Source organism: Centrocercus urophasianus, unplaced genomic scaffold, assembly GCF_019232065.1.
Source record: "Centrocercus urophasianus isolate 14NV4802_14NV808 unplaced genomic scaffold, USGS_Curo_1.0 seq_10, whole genome shotgun sequence".
NCBI classification, from domain to species: domain Eukaryota; kingdom Metazoa; phylum Chordata; class Aves; order Galliformes; family Phasianidae; genus Centrocercus; species Centrocercus urophasianus.
The window spans coordinates 87,059,457-87,073,920 of record NW_024884142.1 but is presented as its reverse complement, the minus strand read 5'-3'; the positions used below and the strand labels follow the sequence as shown (position 1 = coordinate 87,073,920).

At 37.9% G+C, this 14,464-nt stretch overlaps 1 protein-coding gene across 2 annotated transcripts; it reads right to left on the bottom strand.

Moving 5' to 3' along the window:
• Positions 1–2,544: 2,544 nt before the first annotated feature.
• TRMT6 (tRNA methyltransferase 6 non-catalytic subunit) lies at positions 2,545–14,459 on the bottom strand. Of its 2 annotated transcripts, XM_042822923.1 has the most exons (11): positions 14,331–14,459; positions 12,987–13,114; positions 12,480–12,589; positions 9,485–9,576; positions 9,313–9,396; positions 8,755–8,879; positions 8,278–8,642; positions 8,001–8,086; positions 4,727–4,829; positions 4,557–4,643; positions 2,545–3,293 (listed from the first exon to the last, which is right to left on the bottom strand). In XM_042822923.1, exons 1-11 carry the CDS (start codon positions 14,429–14,431, stop codon positions 3,120–3,122), a joined length of 1,455 nt encoding a protein of 484 aa, XP_042678857.1. In that variant the 5' UTR covers positions 14,432–14,459; the 3' UTR covers positions 2,545–3,119. The 2 variants fall into 2 exon arrangements, with proteins under 2 accessions (XP_042678857.1, XP_042678864.1); XM_042822930.1 differs by lacking the exons at positions 12,480–12,589; positions 14,331–14,459 and having other exon boundaries at positions 12,987–13,111.
• Positions 14,460–14,464: the final 5 nt, after the last annotated feature.

Genomic DNA, 14,464 nt, shown 5'->3' with positions numbered 1-14,464 from the left:
AAAACTTGGTGACTGCTGCTTTCACTCTGTTCATATTTTCAGCAAATTTACACGGAGAAAGCAGTCCTGTGATTGAAGATAAAAGTAAAAGCAGCTACCTGGTCTTGTGGCAGTGATACCTTTACCAGACCAGGTCCTGACTCTGTCAGATTTTCTTGTTGTATTATAGAAGCTGAGGCTTGAGAACTTCAGTTGCTTTTTGAGACCGGACACTTCCAACTGTTAGAGAAAAGCTGAAAGGTGTAAACAGCACCTAGTTCTCCTTTGTCACTTTCATTGTGCAGAGTTCAGCTGAGGTGAGTACTTTATGAGATAAAAATGCAGGCAGATACACAAAATTCCCTGATTTCCAGACACCAAAACAAGCTGCCCCCGTTTGGCTAAGCTGAATGTAACCACAGCCAAGACGGACGGTTCTGCTTAATGCACAGAGCAGTGAACACAATCTGGCACCTCAGCAATGGATATTTGTAGAGCACAGAAGACAGTGATGGAAGTTGCCCTTATCAGGCAGTCTGTGCAAGCCAAGTTCTCTACCTCATCTAAAGGATGTCTTCTGCAGAACTTAGTGGGCTGCTTTAAGCAAGCCATCTTTGGTTTAGTATCCCTGACCTTTCCTCATTCTTTAAAAGTCACACTACAAAACTAATTTAGAGTGGTTTATGTTCTGCACCTCCAGAAATGGAATCTCTTGAATCTAGCAACAGTTACGTTTCTAAGTTGTACATACAGGTATTCAACTGTCACCTTCATTTTTTCTCTACCTCTCCTTTCGTGTTTTGAGATGTTCCTTTTCACGTTTTTTTTTCTTTCTAATTTGTAAAAGACTTTACAGGATGCACTCATTCTCATTTGTTCCAAATTTTCTTTACTTTGTTACTTTTTAAAAGGCTTCCTAGAGTTTCAGTCAATCATTACTTGCATTTCAACCTTTCTCTTTCCATTATAGTTTTTAGGATGCTAATTGTGTTTCAACTGAACTGGGAAGGTTACATCAAGATGGGCTGCACCACAGTAATATAAGGAATGTTTCATCAGTGTGAAATTAATAATTTGAAATATTTTACATGAAGTGCTTGATACCTGGTTTCTTATTATGTTTCAGTGTTACAAGCATTACAGCACACTTTGAAAATGCAGGGCATTATTTGATACTGGTAATGCATGTGAAGTGAAGTCAGCTTGTCTTTGATCTATACTAGCTTTCCAGCTATTTAAATATTTTTCCTAAAAAAAAAATTTTTTTTTAAATTATACAAACAAAATATCCAACAGAATTTTCTTCAAGTTATTAATTTGTCAGGTTATACATGATAACAAGTGGGATTTAAAACATAAGGTACTGCTTAGCCCCAGCTCCTATTGTGCAACTGTTGTGGTTCTGTGACCCCCACACCAGCTCAGTGCAGGTGGCAGAGGAAGTACCTATGGCTGCTTCACAGGTAAGACAACTCTAGCAGTTTTTAAACTTTTTTGGGGGTGTTTTTTTTACCTCCTGCCTTACAGCCATTTCATAGTTTTCCTGCCTTTCACTAGCTTTTAGGCTCCAATCCTTAAATAGACTGGCTTACAATTTCGTCACACAGCAGATGTTGGCTTCAAAGTCCCAATTCACCTTCAGCATGCACATGCAGCTGTAAAGGAGAACTTTTCCAACCTACTCCCCTAAAAATTCTTGGAAAAAAAAGTTAAGAAAAGCAGTTTAAAAAAAAAAAAAAAATCAGTTACTAAAAGCCATACATCAGATTTCTATTCCATATGTATGATTTAAAATACTTAAACTGTATTAAAAGGTATTAAAGGGCAAAGTACAACAGATTATGTATGCACAGCAGTGAGGATATAGAAGACAGGATGGAATCTACAGTCTTCTGAATTTTTCTATATAAATAATAAGATCTTTTTTAATGAAAAGAGGGGGGAAAAAAAAAGTTGAAGATAGGTACACTCTGATTATTCACTCAGGAAAACTGTAGCTGCTTTACACAAAATATAACCCATTTTTATTTTGAGTTAATACTCTCCTAAAAGAGCATTCTTATTAATATGGAGAATTTTACATCTTTATGAAGTCTAATCACTTAACCCCAAAGCTCCAAATTCCAGTCAAGCTGAAGTTGAAGAAAGGAAGCCCAATCCTGCTGGCTCTGAGTTCCCACATGCACCTAGGGCTCCCAACCAGCGGCTCAGCACCAAAGGTATTCTTTCCACAAAACCTCTGCTAGACCTTAACTAGACTGTAATTTTCCCTCTTTTGAGAAATAAGAAAATAAATCTCATTAGGAAAAATATCCCACAGTTTAATTACAATGCCAAATGCAAAGGTAAAAAAAAAAAAAAAAACTACACATTATGAAAGAATAAAACTGTAAAATAAATATATATACACATGGCAGTTTTCAAAATGGTCACATCTTAAACACAGAACAACTACCAGGAAAATGACAGGTAACACTAACAAAGATATTGGTTAAGTGTTTGGTATTTAATTTACTAACATATGCTTTCCCCTGTATTTATTTCAGGAAACACTGAGTCATTATATAAAGTTCTGGAATTAATGTTCTCTTTTTATTGCTCCTTTGGAAAGAAAAATACTTTTTTGTATGAATAATTTTTGCTGCTTATGCTGCTTCCTTAGATTACTCAACACTGCAGGACTCAGTGTCTAAAGAGGGAGCAGATCACTACACAGAACGTTTTACCCTGATTTTGTTCTAGGAAAATCAGAAGCAAAATTACTTGTGTTAATTCAGATTCATGTTTTAAAAATTACGAAATCATATCCAGTTTTGGCAACAAACAAGAAAAGACAAAGCATCAGTGAAAGCACTCATGTCCACGTTAACTTCTCAGCCTGACCATCAGGTCTTTTCTTTGAGGTTCATGTGCTTTCAGCGTGATGTCTGACACAGGTTTGCTTCCACCAGTTTATCTTCTCATTCTGACCATGTAAACTGGTATGGAGAGACAGTTCTCCCTACCACATAATTCTGCTTTTCATTGACTGATGTATGACAGACACTATTTCTGTGCTGTCAAGAGCACAGAAACTGTACCTGTTATTTTACTAACCACGTGTCTCCTGAGATCTGAAAAACAAATCAATTCTCCCTCTGTTAACAGCAAAGGTCTTGAACTTTACATCTTTTAGATGACGGCTCTTCCATCTTCAGTGCTTCTAAATTACTGGAATCAGATTTGCCCTTATCCAGCACAACAGTTATACCAGATAGAAGGTACCCTCCGCCTCCGCTCATTGTCAGTTTTGGATGGCTTCGATCTGGTAGGACCTTTAAAACAGAACAAAGAAAACTGAAAAGCATCTGTGAGGAGTCATGCTGTATGTGCGCATCAAATGGTGTATTTCAGTTTACAGTATTTGTTCCAGCCATGACATTTGAAAAGTGCATTTACCTTGAAAGGGCAAAGCGTTTGCAAATCAGAAACCACCTCCAGAAACACCTACTGTCCTCCTTCTTCATAGCACTTCCAGCAGAACTACAAATTCAAGGCTCAGACTCTTGAAAGTCTCATTAAATTGTTCAGAACTCACATACTTTGTGAGAAACCACAATGGGTCTAATATACCAGCAATCTTTATGTATCCACTACTACTGTAAGACACAGCAGTGAACTAAGACTTTCAGCTCTGCTATTCTTTTCTGTAAGTCTTCTCCTATTTTGCTTCCTTCTTCTTTTGACTGCCCTCACAGCTCTAAGCTGATCTATCTGTTTTCAGGAGGTGACACTGTGTTGCTCCTAGCCAGGGTTTCCTAATATTCACAAAGTACTGCACCGGGGCAGAATAAGCCTTGCCAAGCCTGAACATATGAACGTCCATTGGTTCTCACCATCATTCTTGACAGCCAGTAACTATGGCCACCCTTGCCTTAAGTCAGTCACTGTGTAGTAAATAATTCCTTATGGACTCCAGAAGCCTATGGGTGAGGAGCAAGCCAATACAATGCAAGAACCTTGAAGAAGGGGTAAGCTGCTTACAAATGAGGTGTGCTTCTCTTCATAGTGGGGAAGGGTGCTCCATGTTTATATACACCTTATTTGAACAGAGTTAGTCAAATCAGTATTTTTCACTGTGGAGATGTTCCTAGACATGAGATTCCTCCTTTAGTTCCAGGAAACATGTTACGTGCAGATACCAACTTTAGAGGTCATTACCATTCTTGTGCTACAGAAATCTTTTAAGCTATCCAACCGACTAGAAATTAATAAATATAGTGTACAAGAAATATAGCAGAAATATTACATTAGATTGTCACTTAGCTACTATAACCCCTGAAGCAGCACAATTATGAACTTTTTTTCAGCATGCTGCCTTTCTATTTCTGCAAGTATTTTTTGCAGAAATTTTTACAATTGCAGTGAATTGCCTTGGAAGTAGGAATGAAGCGTTTCCATTCAAAAAACATTGCCATTTCACATTAAAATGCTTTAAGCATTTTCTTGCTACTGTCATATAAACAAATGTATGAGCTTGCACATAATTTCAATCAATCCAAAACACATTTTGCTTCCCCAAATAGTACAATCCTTACCTGGTAGCTTCGTAGCCATGTTTCAGATAGCTTTAGGTTAACAACACCACCTCTTTCTCTCAGCTTAGTGTAACATTCTAATAAGGGCTTAAGAAAAGAAATAACAGGTTATATGGCAATATAACCTCAAGCTTACAGTAACAACAGCTAGAGCAACGTGCTCCATTTACCTCTTTATATTGGCAGTAGACAACAAAAGGCCGTGAAGGAGCAACAAACTCCAGTAAAGACAGTAATAGAGGAGTGGGATGAAACTTGCTGGCTACAAGTAAGCTGTAAAAGAAATTTCATGCACATTAGTCTTCTGCTTCTTCAAGCCTATTCATCAAGTGACATCTTCTAGTTAGCACAGCACATCATTACAGCTTCAGTATTGCTCATCAGCACGTTTTCATGGCTCTAGCAATTCCCCAACTATAAAAACAAATTATTTCCTACTTGCACTGTTTAGAGGATGAAAAGCTTGTATCCAGTACAGCCTATTGAACACATTGCAGAAATATTCCTTTCAGCTGTTTTGAACTCTGCAATACTTCTTACAAACTGAAGAACTTTAATGCTGCTTTTGTACCCTATGACAATAGTTAAAATATAACAATTTTTTTTTACTGCTAGCTGTTCCTTAGAATGTAGCTTCAGTCACAATTATTTAATGAAGATTACAGATTTTAAAGATTTAAGTAATTTGTAATTTAAAGAGAAAATTCATGAATGGGCATGACTAGAAATCTTTTTAAAAAAAGAACTTTTATGTCCTTGGCAACTGAAAGTCTTCATATTTTAATCTTTACCTTAATTTTAATATCCCAGTGTAACTCGTATTTACCGATGCTTAGGATTCTGTATAGATACCCAGAGTTTTAATACATAAAGTCACTGCTAAACCTGAAAGGGTTAAGATGGTCAAGAATGGTTAAGATTCAAGTAGCTAACAGGTTGTACTTGTGCAGAGAATAAACTGCTTCTCCACTATACAGCTATATAAGAGGACCTCTCAGTCAACAACTGTTCTCCAAGGGAACAGCATTGTAAGCTCTGTCAAACTTGCCTAATAAAATGGAGGTAAAGATGTTAATTTTTTTTTAAAACACAAAAGATGAAAGAGTTATTTTGCAGTTGTTTACATTTTGGTTTTCTGTTGGCCAGATCCTGTCCAGGTTCCAGGTTTTCCTCAAATCCAAACTGCAAAATGTCTGTACTCAGTAATTAGCCAAGTGGACCATGAGGAAATAAGACTCTAAACCATATTCCAGAAGGGTCTGAGTACTGTACTGACACCAAAAGGAACTCTGCCAGACAACCAGAAGGTAGGAGAGAGATGAGGGGGAATGTGAGAAATCAAGTTATGTTCTTTCATATGGCAGCACACATTGCTGTCAGCAGGTAGTCTGCTCAGTCTCAAAATTAACCTAGTGGACAAGAGAGGGGAAGGAATAGGCAGAGAAAAGACACAGAAGGTACAGAGAAGGCTGTGTGTTCTAATTCTGAACACAGGGAGCATCTGTAATCCAATTTCTACTTTTATAGTATCAGAAAAAATGTGATGATCCATCACTGCCTACTCTTTATAAGACAAAAACTGCATCCCTATTGGATGCCTTCCTTCTTTCTCCTCAGAGACATACATCTGCCTTTAACTCACAAATGAAACTGATAAACAGGTATAGTACAAGAACTCTTTTCCCATGTAACAGCAGAAAAGAAATATAAATCTTATAGTTGTATCTTCAACTTTAAGTAGTAAACATTGTTAAAGCCAAGGTCTCAAGAAGGAATCTCCGTAAGCTGGAGCTCATCTTTACCTAATTACTAGTTTTCCCTTACTCTGACAATGTCTTATCCTTTCTCCCCATCTGTGAAGAAGCTTTTAGCTATCTTTTCCCCATTTCTCTCTTGCAAAACAAAACAAAATCTGGACTTCCTCACCTGTTATTTACTCCAATTCCAACTGAGTCATTTCAAACCGAGTTTGAAGCACTTGCTTTATTCTATGCCAATTTCTCCTGCTTTAACGGCACATACTGCATGGTTGTTGACCTTAACAAATGCAGGGCTACCCAAGGCAGATGACTACAAAGAGGGGCACTGCTTTAAAGCACCCAGAAGCTTCTCCTCCCTTCCATCCCCCATACTCAAGACTTTCTTGAGCAAGTACTCACTTCACATATGTAATTTATTACACCCTTCTTGCTTTACCAACAAACAAAAGAAGAAACATCCATTTGTTTTCAATCACTTGTACAAGAGACAAAAGACTAATGAGGCTTCCTTGAACTCAAAATCAACAACTGGATTCTATTTTACAATGCAGGAAGAATAATCAAGAAAAGTAAAACCCTTTTTTTCTTTGCCAAATCATGCACTGATGTTTTTTTATTTTAAGATGTGCAGGAGAGAGCAGTAAAAACGCAGCAAAACGCAGCCACTATTCAGGCAGTTTAGTGGTAGTCTGCAGACATCACTGGTGATCATTGGTGATGCTGATGGCAAGGAGACAGGCAATGCTATTTGCAAACCTTGTTTTGCTACTTCAGACAACACAGAATGACCTGTATCTGAACTTTCACAGAACAGCCGAATTCTACCACCTAGCCATGCTGGATGAAATGCACTAAAATACAAGTGAGAATTAGTTAAAATATTTTGTAATAAAAATAAAAATTAAAAAATGCACATTAATTGGTTTTCTGAGAAAAACAGGTCTATTCCTAGTGAGCCACCACATCAAAATTGTTTTGTTTTGCAGCATATGAATCCTTTTCTGATTATATTCTTATAAGGAAAGATGAATATGAATGCTATTAGATAAATCAGTGTTACTTAATTAAATCAAATCACCTCAGCATTTGCTTTCTCATTTGATAAGAAAGTCATAGCCTCAAAGTGCTCTTATGTTAAACTCGTGGGGCTGAACTGATGGGAGTATGTTTATTTTTTTCTTCTAAGCTTATGATATTAAAATCATCAGGGAAATACTTTGTTGGGAAAAAAAATCGCAGCTAATGCAGGTAAAATGAAATTAAGTGGTTTCTGGTGTTGTTTTAAAACAAATTAGTTTCATTTTTTTTAAACAAGTATTGTTCTAATTTACTAAGCTTAGGATCTCAAGTTCATTTTTACAGAAGAGAATCCGGTTTTTTATCTGCAGTCATTTAATATTAAATTCTACCTGGATTGTCTACTCTACATTAAACATATATTTTTTAGATGTTTACTCATATCTAAAACTGATGGTTTCCTGATTAGCTCAGGAAATCTCAACACCTTTAAGTGATGGGAAAAAACAAAACCAGGTGAGAACCAAATGAGACCCAAGACACATTTGGCTTGACTGCTAGCTACTGAATATTAAGAATTAACTTTTTTAAAACAAAGCTTTTATTCATTTCAAAAAGCAGTGATTTCCTATAGATGCACTTCAGACAGAACAGCTTTCTGACTCACCCATCTGCGTTCTTCTCTCTCAGCAAAGCAGCAGTTTCTGTTAGCTTTTTCCTTCTCTCCCACTGTTTTCTTTGCTTTTCTCGAACCTTTGAACAATAAAGCATTTTGTGCTTTAACTCTGCATGAACTGAATTTTTGTTTTATGCAACTTAGCTCAACATAAAGCAAGTTTTAAAACTCAATTTCAACACCTGAATAAGCTATACTTTAGCTGTCTGAAATCAGCAACACTGTGTTGAAATCATAAAACTCAAATAGCCATAATCAATATTCTTACATTTTCTTTGTTTTCTCTTTCTTTATTCTCTTTAAATTCTGCATCCTCAGCATTAACATCCATTCTTTCCTGCTCTTCTGTTTGGTTGATCTCCATAGCTGTTTCAGCAGAAGATTCCTCTTCTGTTCCCCGTACAGAAGTCTGCTTCTCATCAACCAGTCCATTCATTTCTTCCTCTGTTAATGCAGTGTCTTCAGGTTCTGAAGGCAGAGTCTCCATAGACAATGTCCCACAGAGAAGACTGTCCACTTTGCTGAGAGGAAATTCATGAAGATTATTGAAAAAAGGTTTTGGAAATCCAAAACAACTGGTGGCAGCTCTAACGGGCCCACCTCCTGGATACATCTGGATAATGGATCCATAGCCTACAGAAGTGGAAAAAATATTTTGCAGTAGTTCCTTTTAAAAGTATCAAAACCAAAAGTATTTCTTAAGTTTCAAATTAGCCCCCATCCTCTGCGTTACTGAATGACTTACCTCCCATTCGCTCCATCACAGCCCCCAGCACAAGGCCTGCACATGTTTCCATTACGACCATCTTGTTGCCAGCACGGACATTTCCTAAAGTAAGCATCTGAGCTAGAGTGTCATAACGCAAATGGCTAGAAGACAAAGGGTTTCAAGAAATATCACATTTCTTTTCTTAGAATCAGACATATAGCTCAATAGAGGCCAAACAGAGGACGTTTGGGAAGGAGAAGGAAAGAAGTTGGAGAAGCCTTAGATAAAATAAAAAGCAGGTAAGAAGTAAGTGACGTCTAGAGATGCAGAGAGCCACTGCCAGAAAGGTAATTAGCAAAACAGAGGTGGCAGGAAGTGGCAAAAGCTGATGCTACATGCAAAAGAATTATTTTTTTTTCCCCCCACTAAAGGAGCATATTGATTCATTCTCTGTATCACGATACTTTTCATTAATTTACAGTCCTTCCATTAACAAGAAAAAGAGTGGTATTATATACAATAATATTAAAATATTTTTTCACAATATTCATATCTTTATTCTCATTCAAGAGGAGAATGAAAATAAAAACTTACATAATTTTGCCAGGTTCCCTTGCATAATACATTGTTGAAAGAATGCGAGTGGACGGTTTTACAATTGTAATAATTGCCTCGTATCTGTAAGAAGTACACAGCAATAGCCTTACTTCAAGCACAACAAATTCAGGAACTACTAAATATTTTCCACATTTTAAAATTCACTTACTTTTTTTTCTTCTTCTTTATGTATTTATCTTGAGCAAATTCTGTTTTGTCTCGGAATGTCGTACTGTTCTCTATTAACTGTTGAACAATTTCCTTAAAAGAGACAATTTACATTTATTTATTACAGCTGGTATGTATTTCTCATTCATTTCATATTTAGTGGGTATTTTTGTTTGTTTTTTTTTTCTAACAAGCATAAAAATATTACATACATTCCTCTATTGGACGAAAAAGTTCTACTGACATTAATGGCAAAACAAAATTCTACTAATCAGCCAGTCACTAATTCAGCTTTAACTGTGAAGCCTCAGTACCTACATATTTTTTATCTCATGCTGAATATGAAGGAGACTACCCTACTCTCTGTAGGTGATCAGCTGTTTTTAGTCACACTGTATTTAGAATGGGACAGAGTTATGTCTATTGGCAGTTATTATTGAACAGTTAACATATATTCTAAGTTCTCAGTTTAACTTTCACCACTGGGTACAGCCATGCAAAACAGTTACTACATTTCTGAACAAAAGAAGGAACCTGATGTCATAAGCAATATTTACTTGAATCTGACTCCCTCTTTGGGTCTCTGACTTCAGCATCTCTGTCTCTGAGGATATCTTTTGCATATATATACTTTTTTTGTCAAGATCACTTTAGTTTTTCCTCTCTATTCTGGCAATTTATCGGGCATCTCCCTTACCCCACTTAATTACTTCTGTCTTTCAAATTGTGCTAGACTCCTGTGCCAGCTCCTTGCAGGACATCAAACGCTTTAGTATTTGCTACTTCCTACTAGGAGTCCTACTACTTCTTTCTTCTCCACCTTCCATATTTTCCCAGATTTCCAGTTTTTGTTTCCAGGTCTTGTTCTTATTTCCTCCCTTTGCCAATCCAACTCTCATTTCTCATGCTTTCAGATTCCAGCTGGAGTGATCATTAAGACCTCCAACAGAAAAAAAAAAAAAAGCTTTCACTGTTCAGATCTGTCTTCATGCCTGCAAGGTAACAATAAATGCTGCACAATGCTGTTCTGGTTGCTGTGATCAAAGTAGTTGGACTGACAGAATACTATGTTCCTATTAAACATGCATGAAGAGCAACAGTGTAGTCTGGCCTAATAAGAGTTTGGAGAAGCTGCTGGTAGGAAATGACACCAAGTATTTTCAGCATGGACAGCTGAAAGCTCCCACTGTGCTTTGAGAACTTAGTCCAAAATACAATGGTGTGAGTAGTTTTCACTTGCTGGTTTTTCAAGCCTTTGAAAGCTAATGATGTGTTATTAAGAGGGTGAATCAGTGCATATTTTGCCTTATTCTTGGAAAAAGTGTGGTATCTACTTTTATTTCCCAGTAAAATTTAGCGAGGAAACCAGATAATATTCCTGCAGGGTAAACATAACAAGCTAAAGGCAAGCTGCAGCACTTTGCAGTACCCCAGGAATACCAGAGCCTAATACCACACACCTATCCCTCAGAATATGGGAGGAATTTGGGAGGGTGATGGGAAAAATGAAAGCTTTATTTCACAGAGCAACCATCTCTCAAACTACGCCTGCATCACAAAGCCTAGGCATTGACTTTTTACACACCCTAATAGTGATGGGACAAAGGAGAACGGCTTTAAATTTTAAAAAGGAAGATGTAGGTTAGATGCAAGGAAGAAATTCTTCATTCAGGGTGGTGAGGCCCTGCAACAGCTACCCAGAGAAGCTGTGGAGCCCTATCCCTAAAGGTACTCCAGGCCAGGTTGGATGGGGCCCTGGGCAGCCTGAGCTGGTGGACAGATGGACGGGACAGCCCTGCCATGGCTGGGGATTGGGCTGGTGGGCTATAAGGTCCTTTCCAACCCAGACCATTCTGTAATTCTATGCCATTCACATACACAAATTCAAATTCTACCAGACATTCATGGAAGGATAGTATCCATTGCTGCTACTGTAACAGTCTAAAATGAATATTCAGAAACCACAGTTCACAAAGTAGACTATTTTAATAACCTATATTATCAGTACGGTACATGTACAGCACAGACATGCAGAGGACATAAAGAAAAGACAGAATGACCTTCTGCCACAGAGCTAATGAGAACTAACAGAAAATGTCAAAGCCATCAGACTCATTAGTACATTCTTATCAAAGAGAAAACACCAAGAAAAGCACAACCATGGAAACAGAGGAAATACCATTCTAAACTCCTTGGACTCATCTATTATTAAGCTGGCAAAAGCAGAACAGCTGTTCTGAACAGCAGCAACAAACAGCAAAGTGCAAAGACGAGATGAACTTGATGTAAGCATGAGCAATTTCTTATCTTTTATGAGAAAGGATAAACCAAAGATGAGAGAGAATTTTGGCTGACAACATCTGCAGAACAGAATGTGCTGCATAACATTTAAGAAGGCCTCACTTCTTGTGGATTAAGTGTGGGGTATAAACCAACACCTTTTCTAAAAGAACTGATCTCTTGAGAATATTCTTAGCTTTTGAGGAGCAGATAAAACACATGCATCACTGTTTGGCAGCCTCAGAGGCACACTGATAATATGCTCGTTACGTAGTGTCATTAGTTAATGGGTGTGTGTTTGTCCATAATCCTTCACTACATCTTTGATAGTTTTATTACTGGACAATTTTAATACATCTGTAATATAAAAGTAATATTTTGAATTTTTAAAGGAACAAACAGAAAAAGTGATCGTGTGAATTATACTTCCTTTGTGGTTTACATTTATCTTACATCTATTGTATTCCTTTATATGTCTGTTATGACTCTTTATACACTAAAAGTTCACACTTGACTTTCTACTGATAAAGTTGTCAATCTTACATGAAGTTTTCTCTGAAAACAGCTTTTGCATTTTTGTAAAAACAGATCTTGAGCAGAAGAACAAAGAAAAAGCACTGAAGTCTATGCGCCATTAAAAAGAATAGCCTGTTCCATAAACTGAAAGGTAACCATCAAGGTAGCACAGAAATGACACCAAAACCTTATTTTTTTACCTGTCCTTTAATACCCTTGTCCTTCAAAGCCTTTATGTCATCATGAGTCAGTTTTTGAGACTTTCCATCGTCAACTATGTTACGATTATCTGTACCTGCTTCTTTTGTTTCTAAGAGAAAAGGATATAGATTTGTAAAATCTAGCTCTATGTACTTTTCAGCTGGAGAAACATGATTTAAGTTTCACAGACAGCAGACCTCTCCATGTTAAACCCACATGCTTTGTGCTCTTGCCATGTATCTTGTAAGCAATTAACATGTAAGATACATCTTTCTCAATATATTCACCCAAATTAAGGATCAAATTTTCTCCCATATTAAGAAGCGTATTTGTTACAGGACAACTGGAACAGTAGATCAAGTAAAAAACATGCACTTTTATGACAGAAAGAAGTAACATAATTTAATGAAAAATTAACAGAAAGGTTTTCCATCATTTTTGGTCTTATCAAAGAATAACTTGTTAGTGCTTTTTTCCCCCAAGGATCAATCAATCCTCTGTAATACCTGTGGTAGTCTCTTCCACCTGTCTCTTTGGCTGCAGGTTTCCATCACTTGTTACTTCAAATGTAGTTCCATACACATGTCCAATGGCATTATCCAGATAGAAGCCCTGCTTCTCAAAAATAATTTTTCTGAAATAATAAAAAAGTTAATGACATTTAAGGCATCATTTTAACCACGTCTGAATGGACAGGTGACAGGATTTGAAAACCCCCAACAGCTGGAAGTCAACTTGATGTACACCTGTTTTAGCTATGCCTTTGAAGCAAACCAGGATAACCATAAAGAATGAAATGCTAACTACTATTAACCACAACACCACATTATGCTGAAACTGGTTAGGAAAAGAATGAAAAACTTGAATTCAGTGTACAGCATGAGCAGCATGAGCAACATGAAATGAGAAGTAAAACATAGGGATATAGAACTTACATTGTACAGCACCATTTTTGACACGAGAAACAAAGCATCCAATGCCAGATACTGCCACATGTTCTCAGCCTACCCTTACTCTCATTAGATTAAATAGCAAATTAATACAAGTTATTTCATTCCCTATATTTACTCTTTTACTTTATTCTTTCTTTTATGATGGATGCTTAAACAAAAGTTATACACTGAGATTTGCAGAAAAGGATCTGACAGCGATGTCCTGGCAACGCTCTGCAGGCCAACACAGTAACCACCATCTGAATAGCTACAAGTGTTAATTGAAGAACCCCTCCAGCACCCGATTCTTTTGCTCAGCATAAAGCCTCTCAAAAACCAGCACCCCCAGCTTCGTTTTCTAGGCCTTGCTCACATACAATACCTTTCAGTCTCCACTAAATCAAAAGGCCAGAACACTAACGCTGACTTCTACGCAGTGGTCTACAAACTCATCTGCTGCACTGGGAAGCACACTGGAAGGGCTGTCCCTTGATGACAGTATTTCCTGCTGGGGTACAGGGGCTCCTTGCTATACCAGCAGGCCTAGGAAAGAGAAGCAAACTTTCACAGCAGCACTGTCCCACTGAAGCTGCTCCCTGCCCCGCTACAAAAACAACACCGCCCCTTGCAGAACGCAGCGCGCACAGCAAGGGAAGCACGGCGACGGCATCTCCAACCTGCTGCTCTCTCTCAGCTCTTCAGTTGACATCGCTTTGACAACGACACCTCAGCTATCTTTCAAATTCGTTACAACTCTGTAAAAATACGCAACTAAATCCTCGTTGCTTTCAGCCGCAGCAGGCGGGACAGAACTGACACCTCCCAGGGCTTCAGCGAAGGGTCCCACGGCGAGACGACCGCGGGAGGCTGCAGAAAGACCGCCAAAGAAAATGAAAAAACCGCCCACCGATCCCTCACCTCTTCCGCAGCACGGGCACGGCTTTGAAGACGTCACCCCGCTTCAGCACGGCGCAGTCCCCCTCGCAAATTCGCAGGCTCAACCTCCGCTCAGCCTCCATGACCACCGGCGTGCTCCCGCCGGAAGTGTGTGC

What these genes read in the sequence shown, in the direction of transcription:
- TRMT6 (XM_042822923.1), bottom strand. Translation starts at nt 14,431, where the DNA reads ATGGAGGCTGAGCGGAGGTTGAGCCTGCGAATTTGCGAGGGGGACTGC. An exon ending in GGTGGAAGAGACTACCACAG is followed by an intron (nt 12,590 to 12,986) that starts GTATTACAGAGG and finishes CTTTTCTCTTAG; the next exon opens with AAACAAAAGAAGCAGGTACA. An exon ending in AGGGAACCTGGCAAAATTAT is followed by an intron (nt 8,880 to 9,312) that starts GTAAGTTTTTAT and finishes TTTGTCTTCTAG; the next exon opens with CCATTTGCGTTATGACACTC.